This window comes from Akanthomyces muscarius (genome assembly GCF_028009165.1).
Source record: "Akanthomyces muscarius strain Ve6 chromosome Unknown contig_16, whole genome shotgun sequence".
Lineage (NCBI taxonomy): Eukaryota > Fungi > Ascomycota > Sordariomycetes > Hypocreales > Cordycipitaceae > Akanthomyces > Akanthomyces muscarius.
Window position 1 is genome coordinate 1,195,591 of NW_026611617.1, and position 20,383 is coordinate 1,215,973.

A 20,383-nucleotide genomic window follows, 5' to 3' on the forward strand; every position below is an offset into this window, starting at 1 on the left:
GGACTACCACTAGTTCCACATGGATGAGATATTTTTGAGTGGATTTTTTTGACTGTACAAGTAATTCCATCCGAGTGGGCTCGTTGTTCTCTTCGTCGTGACGGTTCATGACAGCAGCTAGGAAAGCAAGCATATCATTGACGGAGGTGCGTATTCCCATGGACGCGAGAACCGCCCCGTAGGTATCTGTCGTGTAACTGTTATTGATCTGAGACCAATTGCCATCGTCTCGCCGAACATATGGATGGGCAATGTTTGCATTGCCTCTAACGTCTGATTCTGTGAGCAGCGTTTGGCTCAGTCCCAGGGGACCACAAAGCCGTTCTCGGAGGAAGCTGGCGAATGACATTTTGGTTGAGGAAGCGACTATGTCAGCCAAAAGCCCAAATGCGGTATTGCTATAATACCACCACCTATTGAATCGTTGTCCGGAACCATTTGCAGTAGGCAGCGCGTTCACGAGCGCTAGGTGATCCTCTCCTTTTATGTTTAACACGCCCCCAGGCCCGCTAAAAACGGCATTGGGGTTCGCTATTCCAGTTGAGTGTCTGCAAGCATCAATTATTGTGGCTTTGCTTCGAATTTCAGGATCACTCTTGGGGTCAAAGTCTGGGAGGTGCTTGGATATGCAGTCATCCCACGAAAGCTCCTCGCCAACAAGTATACCAACGGCCGTCGAGGTGAATGTTTGGAGCACGAGCCAATTAGATAAGATGTGTCACTATCTGCTTCAAGATTTGCCGCGACATCTCTGATCCCGATGCTCTTCCGGAACACGATTCGCCCGTTGTGCAAGACTACAACGGAAATAGATGGAGATCGGCATACATCTTTGACAGACACGATTGCTGACATCGCCGCTTCCAGTCGCAGTTCAAGTTCATTCCTTGAGACGCATGGTTCGTAATCGAGTCGTTCACTCTTGCAGAGCCCAAGATTCGACTCACCTGCTGCTGTCAGGAACCTTTGGGACAACGTCTGTCATTGGTGATAAATCGTGCATAGCGCGGTGCATGGCTTGTGTCTTTTGTGCCGCTTCGAACTTTTCTCTGGACATTTTAATATCGACAGTGACTCTTCAGCTCATTGATGAACACGAAGGAAATTTTTCAGGCTTGGCATGGGCGACAAACGCAGAGTGTGCTCCCTGTTGCGGGTTGGTGTGACTGGCTGGTATGTCTACACGTGATGTACCCGAGAAGTGGCTTGAATGAGACCCCATCAGTGACTGTGCAACAGTAAGTGGTTATTGACAACAACGTTGGAATCCAAAAGCCAGGCGCTTGTGCACTGCCCTTGGTATGCGCAACTGTCACGCGGTTGTCGGTCGATGGGAGATCGGCCGACTGTGCAAGGCTGTCAGAGACCATTTACTTCAGCCATGTTATTGACAGCACACGGTACCTTATTGCCTCATATGATCAAAAAGTTGACTCGTAAGCAATTCAAATACCGCTACCAAAAAAGCTAGAAACATTGACAGTTCGTGTCATCGCGACACCTCCCATTGCTTTGTACATTGTGGCTTAAGAGGCGTTGTGTAAGACCGCCACATGCAGCTAGCATCACCACAGTAGGGAACAACTAAAATCGTCAACCAGCATATACATGGCCACTCCCTAAGCACTCTGCGAAAGAAATTCAAGGCGGTAGACAGGTCATATATGTAGTGTACATCTCACAAGACGGGCAATCACCAATGAAATAGTTGGAAAGCAATCGGCCAGCAGAATGTTGTAGAGTGGCTTCGGCTAAAAAGCTGAGTTTAGCACATAAGATTGGCCGCTACTCCGTGGACTACCACGCACTACCAACACTTGCCCCCTTTCATTTGCCAACAAGTTAATTAGCGCTGACGCTGATGGGGCTAGCTAAGCCTCAGTTTTAGCCTAGAGAATCCCGAGCTCATATCTCGTCGCTTCCTTTAAATTTCACATTCTCCGAGCGTTTGATCGCCCGTATTTGCTTTATTACCCACCTTCACAATTCGACGATGCGCTTCTTCTCAAATACAGTTACCGTTGACCCGGCGGACCGAACTTCGCTGCGGGTGCTCGCGGCAGGTCTCCCACGATGCGCAACCAGCTCAATGCAAACTGCCTTCGATTCAAAACACCTTGGCCTAGCTCCATGCATGCATTTTGCGCACATTGCACCAAATCCCCAGCGCGGCGACATCGTTCTGGCTGCGCTACGGGAAGAGAACACAGAACGGCGGCATAAGCTGCTGTACACATTATTCAATGGCTTTCTAGCAGCTTCCGACATGCCACCGTGTGTCTTTGCGGATGATCTTATGGATATGTATCCAGATGCCAAAATTGTGCTGAACAAACGGCCCGGTGGCGGCCATAAATGGGTGCCGTCAATGCAGCTGCTTACATTTGCTGCGTCGCCCGTATATCGCGCTCTGTGCTTCCTGTGGAAAACCGACCGCAATGTAGCTGCGATGTGGGACGAGATTGAGGTCGTCAACAAGAAAAAACTGGGGCTGAAGTCGGACGAACTCTGGACGGCCAAGCACTACGATGCGCACAATGCTTGGGTTCATGCCGAGGCTGCTAAGCGTGGACGCGACGTTTTGGAATTTGAGCCTCAAGACGGATGGGAGCCTTTGTGCACCCTTCTCGGCAAGCCCACACCAAAGGACGAGCCTTTCCCTCACCGCAATGACGCGTCTGAGGTTCGAATGATCGTCAGGATTCTGTACCTACGAGGTGCAATCTCGTGGCTCGCATTGGCTGCGGCTGTTTACGGTGTGACAAAATGGCTTGTAAATGGTCGAATCTTCTGAGTTATGCATAGACAGCATGGAGGAAAGTGTTCATATTTGAGATAGCATCGAAATAGTGTCGCGAATACAAGAAGAAACCTCGTCGGCTGAAGAGGGGCTTGCCTCTAGATCTGAACATCTGCGTAACCTTGCTGGCTGCCGCGCTGCATCTATGTCGCGCTACACTTTTGGCCCAGTGTTAATAAAGCCTTTGCTTTATATCCTTATGCAAAATTTGCTACACAGTCCTAAGCCGCCGCTCCAGTGAATCGATTTTACAACGTACCGCGATGCTAATATGCGCCCTTGTGACAACGAGGCGAACTGTCTCGTTAAACAATTCGCAGCGGCCACGTGCACAGGATTTTCCTCAGATATACTGCCGGAAGAATGTGCGCAATCTGCCGCGTCGATCTTAGGGACAGGAAGCTCGCCGAAAAGTGCTGCAGGGCTGTCAACTCTGAGTGGCAGAAATGCACACCTAAGGAGATCTGCCCAGCCCCTCTGATCTGCATCTTATTTAATTACCGCGAAAATAGTGAGCACGTTTAAGAATGTTCGATGGCAGTATGTTTTTCTGCCGCGCAAACTCGAGCGACGCCGGACTTCTGACACTGTGATGAGCAGACATACTGGGGGTCAACGGATGGAAGTAGACAGGGGACAGGGCACTGAGAGTTGTCCTGTCTTGTTCCAAGTGAAGTTAACGCAACGGCCAACCATTAAGTTGAGAAAGACATGGGAGAGTGTGGTGCTACCGATGGCGATGGCGGTCGGCCATGGGGCAGAAGAAATGCCACGAAACTGTTGCATTCTAGAGTTAGATTTATTGTAGGATATAGAAATCTACGGAATCCGAGTGCGTGAGCTATTTTTAGCTTCTGATTGGTGAGACGTCGATATCACTCTCCACTGCCAAAGGGATACATCCGTTGAAGTTCGGCAATAACGCACAGACTGAGCACATAATTATTTGCGCTCGTTCAATTGATACGATGAGCATGAAAGAGGTTATCGGCAATTTACTGCCATATGTTTTCATCATATCACTAGACCATTGGTACGGTCGGCTGATGAACGAAAGTATAAAGATGCGCATTGCCGCCCTTTGGTATCTAGGATGAGACATCAAAGGGCATCATCGTCCCTTCAGTCCAAAAGTTTTATCTGGATTTTGAGGAGTTCCATGATGTTCAATCTGACAAACCCTGACCGTGTAATCCGCGTCGGCGTGATTCTTTTGAAAGGGTTCGTTGACAGCTGCTATAGATCGCCTGCTGACATCTACTAACTTCTTTGTTGACGATTAGTATTGCAGAGCTAATCGACGTTGCTCCAGTTGAGCTCTTTCGACATGTGAGCCACGAGTTCGTCGATTTTCTTCCATCTTCTGTTGTCCCGGATCAGCTCAAGCCGCAGGCTCATAATTTCGACTTTCACTGGGTCTCTGAGGCTGGACCAGCGTTACCAATGCCTGGTACAAGTGGAGTCACAATCGTCCCTACTGTATGAGAAGCTGTTTGAGATAATTCTGTTTCATTTATTCGGCTAACGAAGTCAAATAGGATTCGTTCGAGACATGTCCGCAGCTCGATATCGTCATCATTGGCGCATCTGGAGCAATTGTTCCTAATCTGGCAGAGGTGCAGTTTTTGAAGAAGAGCTATGAGGAAAGCAGCGCGTTTATAACTGTCTGCTTTGGTATGTTGGGTCCTATGATGGCTGGCTTATTCGAAGGGAAAACTGTGACAGCACCCCGCTTTGCTTTGGACGGCTTCAAGGCCGTAACTCCCAACACAACATGGGTAGATAAACGATGGGTGCAAGATGGAAAGCTGTGGACAAGCGGTACTCTATTAAACGGCTTAGATGTCGTTTCCGCTTTCATTCAACATACCTGGCCCAGCGGCGAAGGCACCCTTACTGATGTCATTATGAAGATGGCAGCTTGGCCAACTGGTAGTGACAGCTATGACGACACAGTATAATGCCGGAGCTGGACAAGGATACTTTATCAGAGTTAAAGAGAAGTTGTCGTAAATATTATTTACATACTATCTTTAAGATTTTACTTGATCTTTTGTGGGATCATCGTGTGGCTACTATGTGCTGACTACAGGCGCTAGCTGAAGCCGTGGAGCTGGTCGTGTTGCACAGTCCAAGTGCAGTGAATGTGACTTATTGTACCACTGCCCGACTGCTACCTTGATTACGAGTTTCATCGCGTAGCGGATCGGAAAAACCTTAGCCGTGCTCGTGAAACGAAGAATGAAATTCCGCATCTCGTGGACCGTTCCCTTATCATGTCTGCGAAACAGCACCAGCGGTACAGCACCACCATGGAGCTACTGTCCACTATTTACGAATGGCTGTCATGTGTAGCAACGCGAAAAGCAGAACCGGTAAGTTGCAGCAACTTCGAATGAGCGCTCAAGCTAACCTGCTTTTAGAAGGTGCGCAGCCACATTGAAGCGATATGTGCCGCGCATGCGGAGTACCAGGCCAGCTGCCCACTTCCAGACAATTATCCTCCACACTTTGCCTCATCCGACGGACGCCTCATTTCGGACGCCTCATTTTATCTCCATTAACATCATATTATGTGACTGAGAGAGCTTTTATCAAGAGACAGCCACACGCAAACGAACTCGGTCTGGACATGTACGGGAATCCAGTGGTGAGCCCTTACAGTGCGAATCGACTGAGAAATGAAGCCGCTGTGCTGCGATATTTGCGGGCGAAAACGACCATCCCAGTTCCAGAGTTACTAGATGTACAAACAATGAATGGCCTTGTTTACCTCAAAATGGCCTGGGTTTCAGAAGCTGTCGAGCTTCGTGACATCCCTGCTGCGAGAATGGACGCTGCTATAGCTGCGGTGTCGGCGCAGCTTGAGTCTCAAGTTTTTCCACAGCTACGCAATCTGCGCTCAAATCGCATGGGAAGTCCAGATCCTGAGTTGCTCACAATACCACCAAGGAGGTTCTGGGACTGGAAGGAAAGCCGTGTGTGGCCTTCAATCCCGGGAAAATACACGTTTTGCCACCTGGATCTCGATTGTCAAAATATCTTGGTCCATCCGGAAACATACAAGATAGTTGCCATAATTGACTGGGAAATGGCGGGATTCTTTCCACCGGAGTGGGAACTGGAACTTTGGAAGCAGAAAACGCGGGAAGAAAAGTACAATCTAATCGAATCTGCTAAAGAGCGTGAGAGTGGGTTCTTCTCAGACTGGCTATCTACCCAAGAGAATACCCAAGAGAAGAAGGACTAGATATTCCAAGCGTATCCTTTGCAGCACATCCTACGTAGCGCCCCTCTTTTCCTTCTGGGACAGCTTGTCTTACAGTTGTTAGTCGCGATCCAGTATATCCAGTACATTGATTACTCACTTGGGGCTCGCGTGACTGCCTTCTTGACCGGGGTATGCTTGACAGGAGGCAATTTTGCGCAGTCGTCGCTGTCGCACATGTTCTATGGGTGGAAGCCGCAGACGTGACAATCCTCCACAGAGCCGTTTGGGGCATCGGCTCGACAGTGCATGCAGAGGCTGGGGGGTGACATAGTTCCGTGATGAATCAAGTTTCGACCGGATTTGGCTTGGCTTTATGTAGGCCGTCATTGCAGGACTCGACTCAGTATTTGTAGTTGAGCTGGCGACTTGCCAGTTACACAACCATCACTGATGCGCTGGAGAAGCGGAGTAGTGGTCGTGATGCACAGCATCGATGTTCGGCCAGACCAGCTACTAAACTAGGGGCCAGCAGTTCAAACAAATCAAGAAATATTGCTTCTGGTGACAGCGTGGGTGATGCGCTTACCGCCCAGTGTACCGTCGCATACCGTCACGCCCGAGAGGGCCAGGCTGCAGCTGTGTTTGTTACGCTGCAGCCCGGCGCACGAGAGAACAGGTAATTGAATACGTTGACTGAATGCGTCCAATGTCAAAACCAAAACACGTTGAGGAATCAGCTCTGGGCTTCGCAAGAGTCACAAGCTATCGACGGCTCAATAACACAGCGAGCAAGTGAGTAAGTCGAAGTACTGCGCCGTTCGGTGTGACGGATCTTTGCTCTACGAGCAATGGGAGGCAGCATAGATAACTTTCATGTAACAGTTATTGGGAAATCTGAAGTCATGAAGAAGTAAACAAAATTGGCCTAATTTCCTTACATGCACAGTAGTGGGATTTTCTCCGACAACAGAGCATTCGCGCCGTGTAATAGTCCACGCTGTCGCAGCCCAGGATCATCCATTGCAAGTCGCGCACACCTACAGGAAAAAGACGCGTCGAGGAAGAAAAGATCAAAGCAATGATAGGCTCCGGCGATTTGATCTATTCTGGTCTATATTTTACATCTAAAATCAACAATTGTGTCGTACAAAAATACGTCCCGCCACTAGGTCCGCAGATGCCACAAGGCAGTGCCTATCGTCGCTACCGCCACAGCGAGCCATGCCAGCTTCTTGGCCGAGGTGAGAAAAACCATATATTCTCCATCGCGCTGACTCTTATTGCGATATGCGCTGTCGTTGAGGCGCGGAAACGGCACGTCAGGTACCTCCTTTCCCAAAAACGAACACAGTGGCTCCCATCCGTCGCCCATTGTGTACTCCAGCCGTCGCTCAGCCGGAATTTTCTCCCGGATGTTCCGGTAATACCCATCATATGTCTTGCGCGCGTTTGCTTTGATGTCGGCCAGGTTCCTTGCGCCAAATAGGCCGTAGTTGATCTTAATCATGGCGTCGGCAGCCCGCGACCGCAGCACGTTGCGGATGAGCCACACAGCGAGCCACTGTCGGCGTGGGAAGATGTTATCCAGCACGGCGGCCTGGTAGCTCTTCCACCAGCTGTCGAAGTCTCTCTGTACAATGACGATCTTGGCCTGAGGGTACGCCGTGATCAACTGGTCGGTGAAGGGGCAGGCCAGGTCTGTCACAATGTCGTATTCGTTCCCCCATAGTGCATCCCAGTCCTGGCGCGTGAATCGCGACCGTGATTTCCCGTCGGGGATGTCGGGCCATGTGCCTTCGACAGCCCGCTCGATGCCAACCCATGGATTGCCCAAGATGTCTTCAATGCCGTGGTGTGTCTTATAGCCTAGAATTCTATAAGCTTCAGCGCAGGACCGTGTTGCCATGCGATAGAGGGCGACATGGATGACGAGAAGGCCTTCTCCATCCGCACTGGACTTGGGCTGTTCCATGAGGCAGGATAGCGTCTTGGGCCGTCAACTGCCTTGCAGAGAAGGATTTGGATCTGGGTGCTGCAGTTTAGCGGAAGACTGGAGAAATTTGTTGAAATATTCTGCTTACGCCCAGATAGGAGTGTATGGGCCCTGACTAACGTTTAATGAGCCAGGGCACTAAGTTAGGCCGGGAATTGCCCCATTGTTGGGTAGCGCCGTCCAAAGTGGCCATCATTTCAGCTGGGTAATTCAGGGAAAATATCTGTACATAAAAGCAAAGCTCGCAGTTCTGGTAAATCTGGTCTGATGCTCCAGCCTAAGCGTAGTGTAATGGCAATTAATGCATGAGCGATGCTGCGAGCATAACGAGGCTACCGATGCCATCCATCCCGGAGCACCACTCATTCCACTTGGCCGTGCTATTCGAAGATGCTGTAAGACTATACATCGTCGCTCGGTCGCTCAACCCCATTTTATACTCTTGTAGCTCGACCAAATCGCCATTCTTGGTCAGCCCAAAATCGATTTGCATATCGTGCTCACTTTCGCCCTGCAGCTTCCACGTATGCACGTCGGTCGCTTCCCATAGCTGCTTCTGGGCTGGCAGCGGCGCGAGAACCACGTCGCCGTTTGCTTCACACAATTTGGCGGGCTCAAAATATACCAGCATGCCAATGATTTGAAAAACAGCGCATAGCCTGGACGCCTGGTTAATTATTACGCACTCGGCCGTTTGCATGCAGGCTTACCTTCGGCGGGACTCTTCCACAATCCAGGTTTTCCAGAGGCTGTCGAGAGACGACGATGCGTCTGCAGTGGTATCTACAGCCATGAGCTGTATCGAGATCAAAGTGACAGCCTTCAGCAGAACTGTGTCGATGTCGCTATAATTCTTGATTGCCTCGTCCAGCCTAAAGATGACATAGGCCGCCAGCGCTTGCATTGCGGCAAGAAGCTCCCACTGGTTCAACTGGAGATGCTACAAACTGTCAGTTGCGATACAACCCAAAAAGGATATTTTCCATACTTGTTCGCAGAACCGTTCGCACTCGGCTCGAACGTTTCTCCAGAATAGCTTACGGCTCCCTTGGATTTTACTGTTGGCCATATGCACCAAGCTCATGCAGTTATGCCATGCTTCCAGATCGTCATTTGTATCGCCAAGAAGCAGCGACGGATGTATAAATGGTGGTGGGGTCTTTTGCCGCATCATCATCTGTGGATATGATTTGAGCGTTTGCAACATCAACAGTGAGACACGTTGGGCCCCGGCGTCTGTATGTTCTCGGTACGAAATTGAAGGCATAGTGAAGCCTGGCGATCGAAGCATATGCAAAGCGGAACTGTTTGTTGTCTTTTTTTGCGAAGTAAAAGTGCTGCTGTTGTGCCAGACCGCATTGCCTTCTATAGTCGCGGGCGAGAATGACTGTAGGCCAAGCTGAGGGCTGTCCCACGGTTGCGAAGCTAGTGCCGCCGAGGTCCAGTCAATGTAATCCCATGGATAGTTATTGACATCAAAACCCTGAGCCTCGTTGCTCGAAGGGAAGACTGGTTCATAGCCAGCATCGGCATCGGCAGCAGTGGCCATGTTTCCCAGGCCAAGGAGATCAGCCACGGGGTCCGTCTGCTGCCCATGAATGCTTGTCCGAGAGACAGTCGGTCTAGGCCCAGTTTTGGCAGGATAGCGGCACTCGGTACCTTTCAGGGTGCATTTCGAACAGGAGGGCTTCCTATTGTCGCATTTTATCTTCATCCTAACACAGGAGATACATGACCGCGACCTTGGCGTGCTGCCACCTGTTCGAGATCGGCAGTAGTAGCCATGTCGCTTCAGCGTTGACGCTGCGTTCCAAGACCAGAGTTAGTGCACACACACCAGGCGGGCGGGCTGCTGGAAGAGCTTACGTACCCTTGTCAAACGGCTTGTTGCACAGGGCGCAGCGCAATACTGGGGCAACTTCTGCAGACATATCAAGTTGTTAGAACCCTTTCTTCATATTCATATGCACTGTATGTTGAAAGTGCGGATTACAAGTTGCCGTGACGTTTTGAAACGGCGAAGCGGGGGCAGCTGCAGCTATTTCCGATTTGTAATATTCGAGGCTGTTCCCTGATTTCCAGGTCGGACGGAACAAAACGTACTGGTGGGACAGTGGAGTTCTCCCGACCGGGCCTCGCTCGAACTTGGGCCATTTACAACGAAGGGTCCAGGCGATCTCAGCCTGACTTCTGTACAACTTGCAGTCTTGAGGCAATCGACAATGGCATTAGAAAGCAAGGGCGCCGACAATTTGTACCGGGACGCCTGGTTAAAAGTCTCACAATTTGAATACCTCCGATTGAGTGAGACCCGCTCGATTCTATGGTGATGTATGCTACAGGAAAGCATAAATATGCGACCTGTTCCAGGAAGAAGTGCAAAATGGCTCTGCAGATACAACGAATAACCACTTACTAGTCTGAATTAATCCAAGAATCTACGCCATCATGGGTGCTATCAACCAAACGACCGGAGAGGCAGCGCCCTTCCCTTCCCCTACGCAAAAGTGGCACGACAACACGTATCCTTCGCTCTCGCCAACTCGTCCGGAATTATCTGCTCAGGGAAAAACTATTGCAATTACGGGCGGTGGCACTGGCATCGGCGCGGAAACCGCTCGCCAATTTGCCGCTGCTGGCGCCTCCCGAATTGGGCTCTTTGGTCGCCGAGAGCAACCTCTGCTCGATACCAAGATTGAAATAGAGAAGAGCTTCGCCGGGATCGAGGTTTTTATAGCATCCACTGATGTTGCCAGCAAAAAATCGCTAGAGTCTTCTTTTGCTAAGTTTCTTGGAGACTCAAAGATCGATGTCGTTATCAGCGGCGCTGGGGTGACTGGGCCTCTGGACTCTGCACAAGACGTCGATGGCCAAGAATTCATTCAGGCGGTCAACACGAATCTATTAGGTGCACTATACACGGCACAAGCTTTTGCCAAGTATGCGGCAAAGGGAGCGGTGGCTGTTAATGTGTCGTCGTCAGCCGCACATGTGAACTTTGGCACAGGCTTCGCCTCATACAATACCGCCAAGATTGGCGCAGTGCGCATCTGGGACTCTTTAGCAGCTGCCAACCCCGAGTTGACTGTTTTTCACATCCAACCCGGCATCATCGATACTGATATGAACAAACAAGCTGGCGGCACCAAGGCAGTTGGCTTCGAAGACCATGGTAAGTGGGAAGGGATTTTTTGGTGGACGATGCATTCCACAGTAGCTGACTTTGGTAACTAACGTGTTAGTCTCCCTCCCTGCGACTTTTAGCGTTTGGCTGGCAAGCCCAGAGGCGCACTTCCTGAACAGAAAATTCCTGTGGGCAAACTGGGATGTAGATGAGCTCAAGGCACGAGCCGAGGAGATCCGTAATGGCCCAATGTTTGACTTGACATTGGTCGGCTGGCCGTTTGAAGCGAGCAACAACTATGCGGCCCCATGGAAAGCCGCGCGATAGAGTGGCAATACCAGCTCCATGGCTGTTGAAGTTTTTACTCTGGTTTTTTTTTAGATAGCCCAAATTTACTCATTTTAAAGTTGGGAAGTTATCCGCATAATTCCAACCCGAGTTCCTAGAGCGTTTGCAATCTGCAGGCTTTGCCTGAAAAATACAAGAGACTCTGCAATGGCGCCACTGGAGCTACCGTGTTCGCGGGCGGTCGCCGTACTCTGGTACGACGCTATCTGCCATCTACACCACTTTACTAACGTTAGACCACTAACGTGGTAGCACTGCGGACCAAATGTCACAGATGATATGCATTTCCCTCTGGAATCGAGGTAAGAGTGAGAAGAATTTGGACTATCCGTACTGTCTGACGAGGCCCTCACAAGCAGAGGCGTCATTTATTCCAAGTGAGCCGCGTGCTACCAGATCAGGCATCTCCTCCGCAACAGCAAAGTCCGCCGCCGACTCCACAATCGAACAAATGTTCTGCGTACAGCTCCGGCTCGTCAGGGGCACTGGCCCGCACCGGCGCGCGCTGGAGTTCTCCGTAACTAGCTCAGTGACCCGTAGGCGGACCCTGGCATCAGGTTTGAGCCGAGGCTCCTTTGGCGATTTGGTGCCGACCGTAAATTCCGCTCCGGCGCAAATAATTTAGAGCATTTCCTCGGTCCTGTAGTCTTCTTCCCATAACCTGAGTCTAGCAAATTTATCCTTCAAAATGGCTGATTTGGAAATTGCAAAGCCAATTACGCTGCCATGCGGCCTCGCGTTTCCCAACAGACTAGCCAAGGCCGCAATGGCAGAGGGCTGGGGTGACAAGAAGCGACTTCCAAAGGAGAGACTCATTGAAACATATGGTGCCTGGGCCGATGGCGGCTGGGGTATGGTTTTGACTGGAAATGTGCAGATTGATGCAGCATACCTCGGCACTCACGACGACAATGCCGTCAATGAGAAGCTTTCACACGAAGAGCATCTCGCCTCCTGGAAAAAATGGGCTGCCGTCACCAACAGAAGCGGCACACCCACGATTATGCAACTCAACCATCCGGGTCGACAGTCTTTGCCTGGCGCAGGCACTCATGGATTTTTTGGCAAGACCATGGCCCCCAGCTCTGTGCCTGTACAGCTCGGAAAGAACATCATCACAAGAATCCTCAGTGCACTGGTATTTGGTACGCCAAGAGAGATGACAGAGGAGGACATCCAAGGCGTGGTACAGCGATTTGCCAATGGTGCTAAGCTCGCGCACGAGGCGGGTTTCGCAGGCATTCAGATCCACGGCGCACACGGCTACCTCCTAGCCCAGTTCTTGAGCGCTAGAACAAACAGGCGAAACGACAAGTACGGCGGGTCGCCTAAGAACCGTGCCAGAATTGTTGTCGAGGTAATCGATGCTATTCGCAATGTGGTTCCAAAGACGTTCTGCGTTGGCATCAAGCTCAACAGCGTCGACCACCAAAGCCAGAAGGAGCTGGCTGAATGCATTGAGCAGCTCGAGGACATTTGCAGAGAGGGGCTGGACTTTCTGGAAATTAGCGGAGGAACTTATGAGAACCCGACTGTAAGATCTGTCAAGGCTACAGCGATGCGCGTGGTACTAACTTCATCAGATGATGACTGGCAAGAATGAGGACGGCTCCGACAAGAGCGATAGAACTGTGGCCCGTGAAGCCTTCTTCCTCGAGTTTGCCCATGCCATTCGCGAAAAGTTTAAGCACGTTCCGTTGATGGTTACTGGCGGTTTCCGCTCTCGCCAAGCCATGGAGTCTGCGATCCAAACGGGCGGGTGTGACATCATCGGCATTGCTCGGCCAGCCGTACTCAACCCGATGCTCCCCAACAACACCATTTTCAACAAGGAAGTGAGCGATAACGATGCCAGGCTATATGCCAGAACAATACAAAATAGCTGGATAACGCGTGTGCTTGGTATGCGTGCGGTTACAGGTGCGGCTGACACGGTAAGTCTCTCTATTTGTTGGGTGTGAACCTTGAACAAGCTGACATAATTATGCAGTTGTGGTACGTCAAAGAGATTCACAAAATCTTGAACCGAAGCAAGTTATAAGCTAGGAGTAGAAAGATTCGGCAAAGATATATTCTGAGACCTAGAGAATTTCCTTCCTACTGACTAATCAATATCTGGCCGCCAAAGAGGCTCGATCGAGTCTCTTATCATGCTGCGATTATTGGATTGTTCTGGACTCAGCCGCTAGCTGGCATGTCTCGTCCTGATAACTAGCGTCCTGCGCCCGCATATTCTCTACCGACAAAAGTGATGAACAAAAGCGCACCATGGTTGCATAGAGCTTCGCACTTGCAGTTATTGACCATACATGTGCTACCGAATATAGGAGTGTAAATTATTTCACAAGTCTCTGATAGGTGTTGCCGGTGAGAGTGTAGTGTCGATTTTAAATGTCGAATGAGTGCACCCACACACAGCGAATTGAGCGAGCAGCAAGCAACCCTGCCCCACGGGTAGCGATCAGCTCCGCAAACGTAGTTATACTTCAACTAGCGTTGCACACGTTGCGCGGGGCTCGGAACGCTTGCTAGGTCATCAAGTAATAAATACCGTACGGCAGCTACAGTATTCGATAAACACTCTCTCTACCTATTTCACTTCCAGCTTACTTTCGAAGAAGTCCATCATTCTATTATCCCTAGCCTTCTCTGCGTGCTTCAATATGGCGTACCTTGATCCTGCTAACCAAAAGTTTGTCGAGTCCCTCGCCGGAGGACAACCTCTGTACGAGAAATCGTTCGTGGATGCTAGACAGGTTCTCGAAGACATCCAGGGTTTCAAACCCGCACCAGATGTATCGCAAGAGCGGGTTTCCATCGAGGCCAATGGCGCACCTGTCGAAACGGTCATTTTCCGCCCGGCCCAGGCCACAGGAACCCTGAATATGATTTTCTATACACATGGTGGTGGATGGATCTTGGGGAGGTGAGGATATAATAGATTCAAATTGTTTTGCTTGAATTAAACATTGGACTGACTATCGAATGCAATAGCCCATCTGTTCATGGGACCCTGATGGAGGACTTTGTCCGAAAGACTGGCGCCGCGGTGGTCTTCCCATACTACACCCCTGCCCCAGAAGCGCAATACCCGACCCAATTCGAGCAGTCATATGGAGTGCTGGAACATGTCGTTAAGAATGGGGACAAGTATAAGCTCAAGACTGATAAGTTTGGCCTTGCCGGGGACAGTGTTGGAGGTAATGACACACTCTGACACACTCCTTTTCGCACTTCCTAGCCTAGGACGCCGTCCAGAGAGGCACTGGTCGCTAACCAAAATCTAGGAAATATGGCCATTGCCATGACGCAACTTGCAATAACTCGGGGTCTCCCGGCCCAGATTGGCCAGCTCGTTCTGTTTTATCCAGTCACCAATACGCACACCAAGTCTGCTACATATCAGGAATTTAAGGACGGCCCCTACCTGACGGAAAAGACCATGGACTGGATGATCGGTGCCTTTCTTCCTACTGTGGCCGATCGTTCCAGCGCCCTTGCTTCGCCGCTAGAATTTGCCCCGGACGAGGTGCTGGCCAAATTCCCGCCCACCACTATTTTTGTCTCGGGCGCTGATCCACTGATTGGGGAAGGCCAGGCATTTGGTCAACGCCTGCAGAAACTCGGTGTCGATGCTGCAACTCTCAAAGCAGAAGGTTGCATTCACGATTTTGTTCTCCTCGAGCCAATTCGCAACACAGCTACGCCACGGGCTGTCACTGAGCTCGCTAGCTTCAAACTACTCAAGGCTTTTGCCAACAAGTGAGGATAACTCAATGTGTTGGCAATCAAGTTGCGCCGTGACGCCGAGGAAACAAAAGACGAGATGCATCCTGTGTGTGTTTTTTTTGTTGTAATGACGGCATATAAAACGGAATTTAGTCGCAAAAAAAATCAATCGATTGCTCGCCGGCGAGAACTATCAAGAGGGAGAGCCAGCAATGATGGGTCGTCGATGGATGAGCGCTATGGCAGCAGGCGCCGCAATCATCGGACACAGCGGAAGTTGGCAGGCCACAAGTGCAGCAAATCGTAATTACGTAACCCTTTTCTTGGATTTTCTGCATCGCTCGTGCATGGTGCTTACTCGTTCTCGCAGTTCCCACGCGGTGTTACGGTTCGCTGCACGGGCACTCGCGCTATAGGGTAGCTCTCTAGCCCCTAATTTGGCCGAAAGAAAATCAGGCGCTCAGCAAGACAAGAACTGACCGTCCTTGGACCTTTAGATTTTCGTGTACTTTGTCCATGTGTCTCTACTTGAATACGCGCTCAAGCCTGAACACTGTCAGAAGTGCAATTAATGCTCGGTCGCGTGGTTCTCGTGCTGCGACAAGAAGAGGGCTAAAAATGTGTTTTGCCAAACAAGTAACAGCAGCGTCAGCTCCTGCAACACTACTGCGTCAATGATCTCACTCTCACTATCTGGGAGCAGTAAGTATTGCTCTCATGGAGGCATTGGCGGATAAAGCACCACTGATTGGGATGTGACCCTGCAGGACGCGACGCGTCGGGCCTTGGACGTGAAGCCATCGGTGCTCACCGCCTACTGGAACTGGACATTGCCCCACACAACGCACACAAGTCTCAGGGCGGCCCTTCTAATGAGCAAGAGGTTCAAACAAATCTGCGATAAACCTCGTTTAAGCTTGTTTCTAGACATTCTAGAGTACGATGGCGGCCACCGATGCTGACACAGCAGAGAAGGCCAGAGTCTCTGGCAATGAACTCTACAAAGCAGGCCAACTCGCCCAGGGTAGAGTACTGCAATTTGCGAGAGTGAACGCCTCTGACGCCTTGGCCAGCCGAAAAAGCCTACCAGCTAGCGGCTCATCTAGCTCCGCAAGATCCCGCACCTGTCTCCAACCTGTCCGCTGTGAAGTACGAGATGGGCGACTACCAAGGCTCCATCATCCAAATCAGACAGGCATTGGAACTCAGCCCTGCCGGTACGGAGAACAGCGCTAAAAGAGACAAACTTAACGCTCGACTCGCCAAGTGCTTCCTACATCTACGTGACGTGAGCTCCGCCAAGGATGCCATATCCGCCGTCGGCGACCAAGATCTGGGTGCTGAGCTATCTGAATCGCTCAAATCGATGCTGGCTTTATGCGCATCTGCGCCCGACCAATCCGTTTTCAGGAGGCAAATCCTTGATCATGTTCCGCAATACAAATCATGGCTGTCAATTTGCCCGCGTCTAGCGACAGCCGCCCACTAATTTTACTTGCCAGCGCGAACGTTGCGGAATGTTATCCGTTCGGTCACGACCAGGTTGAATATTTCACAGAGGTGCTTGGCGTTGATGCGAAAGGCAATAAATATAATGTGTCTATGCTCTTCGCGGGGAGCGGAGATGCACGCAACGTCTTCGCTGCAATTACATCAATGTCCTTCCGGGAAGACGACAAAACTCGCAGCTTCGGGCATCTTCACATCACCATGCTGGACCTGAAGCATGCGGCACTGGCTAAAACGCTAATCTTGTTGAACATGATGTATTAGATTGACGAGGAAATGGATGAACAGGGACCGCACCCGACAGACTATTTCTTCGCCATGGCCTACGTCTTTGCCTGCCAGATTATCCCTCCGTTTGTCCATGCGAAACTGCAGAACAACATTAAAGATCTGATAGTGAGACTTGAGCACGAGGAGAAGATGTTTCCATTTGTCCATCTCTCCGAGGGCGATAAAGCGGCCGTAATTCGAGTCCTCCGACAGTGGCAGAAGCCGTGGCCAGCAATTTCCAAACCGACACATGTAAGGAAACTCGTGAAACTCAACACTCCCACCAACCATCCCCTTGATGGCCACCCTTTGGGGCCAAAAAAAGAGGAGGATACCCCGGAGAAGAAGGACTTCAAGACATTCACCGCTCTATTTCCATCTGAAGCAGTCGCGAGACAGTGGGAGCCAATTCTAGGCGATGCGCTAGTAGAATACAGGAAGACGGGCAAGGTCGAGAAGCTGTTGGAGCAAATCAATTCTACACGGGCTATCAACAACACAGCAATCGACTATGATTTTGCCGAATCCGGCTTTCAAAGAGGAGATGGAAGCGGTCCCTATCTTGAGTTTGATCCGTTGGCGACAGTTCAGTCCATGGATCTAAACGCAACCCGAAGAAAGCCAAAGAAAGCCGACGACTCTCAAAAGGCTGTAGAGCGCCTTGCAGACTTCTTTCGGGCTCATGCCATCTCTGCCATGAAACTCAATTATCAGAAAAGGCTGGCGGTGGAAATGATCGCAGGGGAAATGATAGACATTATGGAGCGTATTTGGTGTAACGTCGTCAAGGTGCGAAGGCACGGCAGTTTTGGATGCGCTCTATACCCCTTGGACTTTGCGGTGATCCGAACTGGAAGTTCAATGACATTCGAGCCATCGTGCACTATGATGAGAATTCGACTGAGCCATTGACATCACCATGCGAGCACTCTCAACTATGCGGCGACCAAACCATGAAAGCTGTACCGCATATCAAAGAGGACGTCCAAAAAACCAGACCTACAGGTCTCCGAAACTGCAGTTTTCAACAAAGTAGACGGATATTGGTACTGGACGCTGAAGGACGCCCCCATGCTGATTGAATGGAATGATCCAACGCTGAGCAAATTGATGCGTCATGAAACTAACTTTCAGAAGAACGATTCGGTCATAGAGCTACCCAACGCGCATCAGACATTTTATTTGGTCATTAAGAATCCTTTCTTCGTTGCTCAACCCATTCATCTGCATGGGCATGATTTCTTCTTGCTAGGCCAAGGTGCTGGGCCGTTTCTGCCTGGCGTGTCACCTCTGAAGACGGAGAACCCCCCAAGACGAGACACCGCCTTGCTCCCGAGCTCGGGATATCTTGTAATTGGTTTTGTTACAGATAATCCGGGTGTATGGCTTATGCATTGCCACATTGGATACCACGTGGAAACACGATTCGCGCTGCAAATCGTTGAGCGCACGGACGAGATACCTGCAATTGTGCGCCAAGATGAGCTGGACCGGGGCTGTGCCGCTTGGTCATCTTTCCAGCAAAGCAACAACATCGTACAAGATGATTCCGGTGTTTAGAATTTACCTGGCTAGGGCCGGCGAAAAGGGTCTTCGAAAAAAGTCTGTGAAAAGAGGCACGCGAGCAGATAGAAACGTTGATTCCACATTGAGCCTTAAAATGTATCAAGTAAGTGACGAATATATCCTCGCACTGGTATTGATGCATCCGGCTCGCCAAAATGTAGTTTTGTAAGCTGATAAACCCTTGCTCTTCGACGATAGAAGCACAGGACAGTTCTCCGAACTACTCGGGCACTTACTGCCGACTAAATACTTTGGACATATCGATGAATTCCGAACGAAGACCCTCGCCATTACCCTGCTCCATGGCCATCAAATTTCCTCTCATTGCTGACCCGCTCGAGCCTTCTGGGGCCTTGCCATGGACGGCCTCGGCTAACATGCGAAGCTGCATAGGGAATTGTGAGTCGCCATAGTGCTTAATGATGTCGCCTTTTTCCACGGCAGCTCGTAAATCATGCCACTGCCCCATATTCATGCCCATGTCTTCACATTCCTTCTTTTTATTTGAATCCTACCACGGTGGTAACAGGCCAGGAAGGGCCGCAACACTTGCAAGGAAGCGTTGGAAGCCACCACGGCCGCTTGAGGCACCACCGTAGAGACTGTCGTTCTCGGCGTCGCCTCAAGTTGTATAAGTCTACAACACGAAGGCGGTAGGCGTCGATAAGCAGGGCATATACGTCCTTTTGCGGACGGTTAAGGAGCCATGTTCCCTTGTCGAGGCGAGTAAACGGGGTGGCGATGCCCTGTTGCAGGCCCTTCGGGGCTCGGCCGCAGTACTTGATCGTAGGGCACCTGACGCTGTGCTTGAGCTTGACCTCCGGGGGCGACTTTGCGCAGCTAGCGCACGTAGGGGAGGATGTCATGATGCGTCGCCGCCGGACTTGCTCGTCGTCCTCAGCGGGGATGATGATGCATATGACTGCTAGAGTCTTGGAAGGACGATATTTGAACACAATTTGTGGTTTCTTTACCAGCTGAGAGGCGAGCGCTCGTACGGTACCGGGAGCGTCGGGTGGGGCTAAGCGTGCTGGGGGTGCAGGGTCGCACAGGACAGGGTCGATTGGCTTGCAAGATGAACGTATTCCCCAAGGTCACGGTCACTGCGTTCCTGACCAAGCACATCAAAAACACGTTTACTACCAATTCTATGCCTTTTAAGCAGTTATATGCAAAAATATGTCGGTCGGCATCGATGGGGCGCAGGCTCTTCCGCCCTTCGGGACTCCATCTGTCCGCCGGCGAGCTTTAAACGTACAGCTGCAGCCAGTACCTCAGAGAAGCTTCGACGACATATCCACGCCGATAGACTCCTCAAATGAACCCTCTTTAATGATGAGGGTCGACTTGGGAGACTAACAGTGACACTCAATGTCAATTACGGCCTCTCTACACGGACCACTGCTTGGAAGAGACAGCTGATGGACACTGGTAGTCTTTGGGAATATGTGCACCGTCCGGTACCGCTCGCAGCAGGCCAGCCCGCGGGAAAGACCATGGTAGCAGAAGGTTGGAGCTCAGCCTGTTCAACCATCAAGGCTTCGCCTTCAAACGTCAAGTCATGGCAGAACGAGGGCTGGGAGTCGTTTTCCCCCATTCCCGGACTCTCCCGTAATGTATTGGAGTATGGTCGGAAACCAGGGTATTGTCCTTGTTGGTACAGATAGGTACGTATTAATACGATAGTTGGTGATAGAATAGGTTAATTCGTGGTGTTGTTCGTCTATTGTACAATACTTGTTTGTAGCCACCCAGAACTCTGTGGTGGCCATCGTACAAAAGTGGGTCAATCCATGGTTCTGGCCAATGAGAGGGCTCCGTTCAGGCCCTCTG

General features: G+C 50.7%; 10 protein-coding genes across 10 annotated transcripts; 8 read left to right on the top strand and 2 right to left on the bottom strand.

Annotated features, from left to right (window-relative positions):
- Window positions 1-1,993: 1,993 nt before the first annotated feature.
- On the top strand, window positions 1,994-2,794 carry LMH87_008448 (uncharacterized protein; the record flags this gene model as incomplete). The annotated part of the gene is made up of 1 exon (XM_056198503.1): window positions 1,994-2,794. One exon carries the CDS (start codon window positions 1,994-1,996, stop codon window positions 2,792-2,794), a length of 801 nt encoding a protein of 266 aa, XP_056057549.1.
- A 1,165-nt stretch (window positions 2,795-3,959) lies between these two features.
- Window positions 3,960-4,761, top strand: LMH87_008449 (uncharacterized protein; the record flags this gene model as incomplete). The annotated part of the gene is made up of 4 exons (XM_056198514.1): window positions 3,960-4,021; window positions 4,084-4,279; window positions 4,339-4,474; window positions 4,526-4,761. 4 exons carry the CDS (start codon window positions 3,960-3,962, stop codon window positions 4,759-4,761), a joined length of 630 nt encoding a protein of 209 aa, XP_056057550.1.
- A 351-nt stretch (window positions 4,762-5,112) lies between these two features.
- LMH87_008450 (uncharacterized protein) lies at window positions 5,113-5,364 on the top strand (the record flags this gene model as incomplete). The annotated part of the gene is made up of 2 exons (XM_056198526.1): window positions 5,113-5,175; window positions 5,224-5,364. 2 exons carry the CDS (start codon window positions 5,113-5,115, stop codon window positions 5,362-5,364), a joined length of 204 nt encoding a protein of 67 aa, XP_056057551.1.
- Window positions 5,365-7,176: 1,812 nt separating this feature from the next.
- Window positions 7,177-9,935, bottom strand: LMH87_008451 (uncharacterized protein; the record flags this gene model as incomplete). Its single annotated transcript, XM_056198539.1, has 7 exons — window positions 7,177-7,885; window positions 7,965-8,036; window positions 8,093-8,119; window positions 8,412-8,663; window positions 8,715-8,944; window positions 8,993-9,807; window positions 9,875-9,935. 7 exons carry the CDS (start codon window positions 9,933-9,935, stop codon window positions 7,177-7,179), a joined length of 2,166 nt encoding a protein of 721 aa, XP_056057552.1.
- Window positions 9,936-10,452: 517 nt separating this feature from the next.
- On the top strand, window positions 10,453-11,455 carry LMH87_008452 (uncharacterized protein; the record flags this gene model as incomplete). The annotated part of the gene is made up of 2 exons (XM_056198551.1): window positions 10,453-11,176; window positions 11,247-11,455. 2 exons carry the CDS (start codon window positions 10,453-10,455, stop codon window positions 11,453-11,455), a joined length of 933 nt encoding a protein of 310 aa, XP_056057553.1.
- A 709-nt stretch (window positions 11,456-12,164) lies between these two features.
- LMH87_008453 (uncharacterized protein) lies at window positions 12,165-13,517 on the top strand (the record flags this gene model as incomplete). Its single annotated transcript, XM_056198565.1, has 3 exons — window positions 12,165-13,010; window positions 13,060-13,410; window positions 13,467-13,517. 3 exons carry the CDS (start codon window positions 12,165-12,167, stop codon window positions 13,515-13,517), a joined length of 1,248 nt encoding a protein of 415 aa, XP_056057554.1.
- Window positions 13,518-14,139: 622 nt separating this feature from the next.
- Window positions 14,140-15,242, top strand: LMH87_008454 (uncharacterized protein; the record flags this gene model as incomplete). The annotated part of the gene is made up of 4 exons (XM_056198576.1): window positions 14,140-14,402; window positions 14,471-14,676; window positions 14,764-15,005; window positions 15,075-15,242. 4 exons carry the CDS (start codon window positions 14,140-14,142, stop codon window positions 15,240-15,242), a joined length of 879 nt encoding a protein of 292 aa, XP_056057555.1.
- A 905-nt stretch (window positions 15,243-16,147) lies between these two features.
- On the top strand, window positions 16,148-16,694 carry LMH87_008455 (uncharacterized protein; the record flags this gene model as incomplete). The annotated part of the gene is made up of 2 exons (XM_056198588.1): window positions 16,148-16,229; window positions 16,279-16,694. The coding sequence occupies 2 exons, from the start codon at window positions 16,148-16,150 to the stop codon at window positions 16,692-16,694; spliced, it is 498 nt and encodes a 165-aa protein (XP_056057556.1).
- Window positions 16,695-16,990: 296 nt separating this feature from the next.
- On the top strand, window positions 16,991-17,896 carry LMH87_008456 (uncharacterized protein; the record flags this gene model as incomplete). Its single annotated transcript, XM_056198603.1, has 1 exon — window positions 16,991-17,896. The coding sequence occupies one exon, from the start codon at window positions 16,991-16,993 to the stop codon at window positions 17,894-17,896; it is 906 nt and encodes a 301-aa protein (XP_056057557.1).
- A 1,154-nt stretch (window positions 17,897-19,050) lies between these two features.
- LMH87_008457 (uncharacterized protein) lies at window positions 19,051-19,416 on the bottom strand (the record flags this gene model as incomplete). Its single annotated transcript, XM_056198615.1, has 1 exon — window positions 19,051-19,416. One exon carries the CDS (start codon window positions 19,414-19,416, stop codon window positions 19,051-19,053), a length of 366 nt encoding a protein of 121 aa, XP_056057558.1.
- Between the last annotated feature and the right edge of the window lie 967 nt (window positions 19,417-20,383).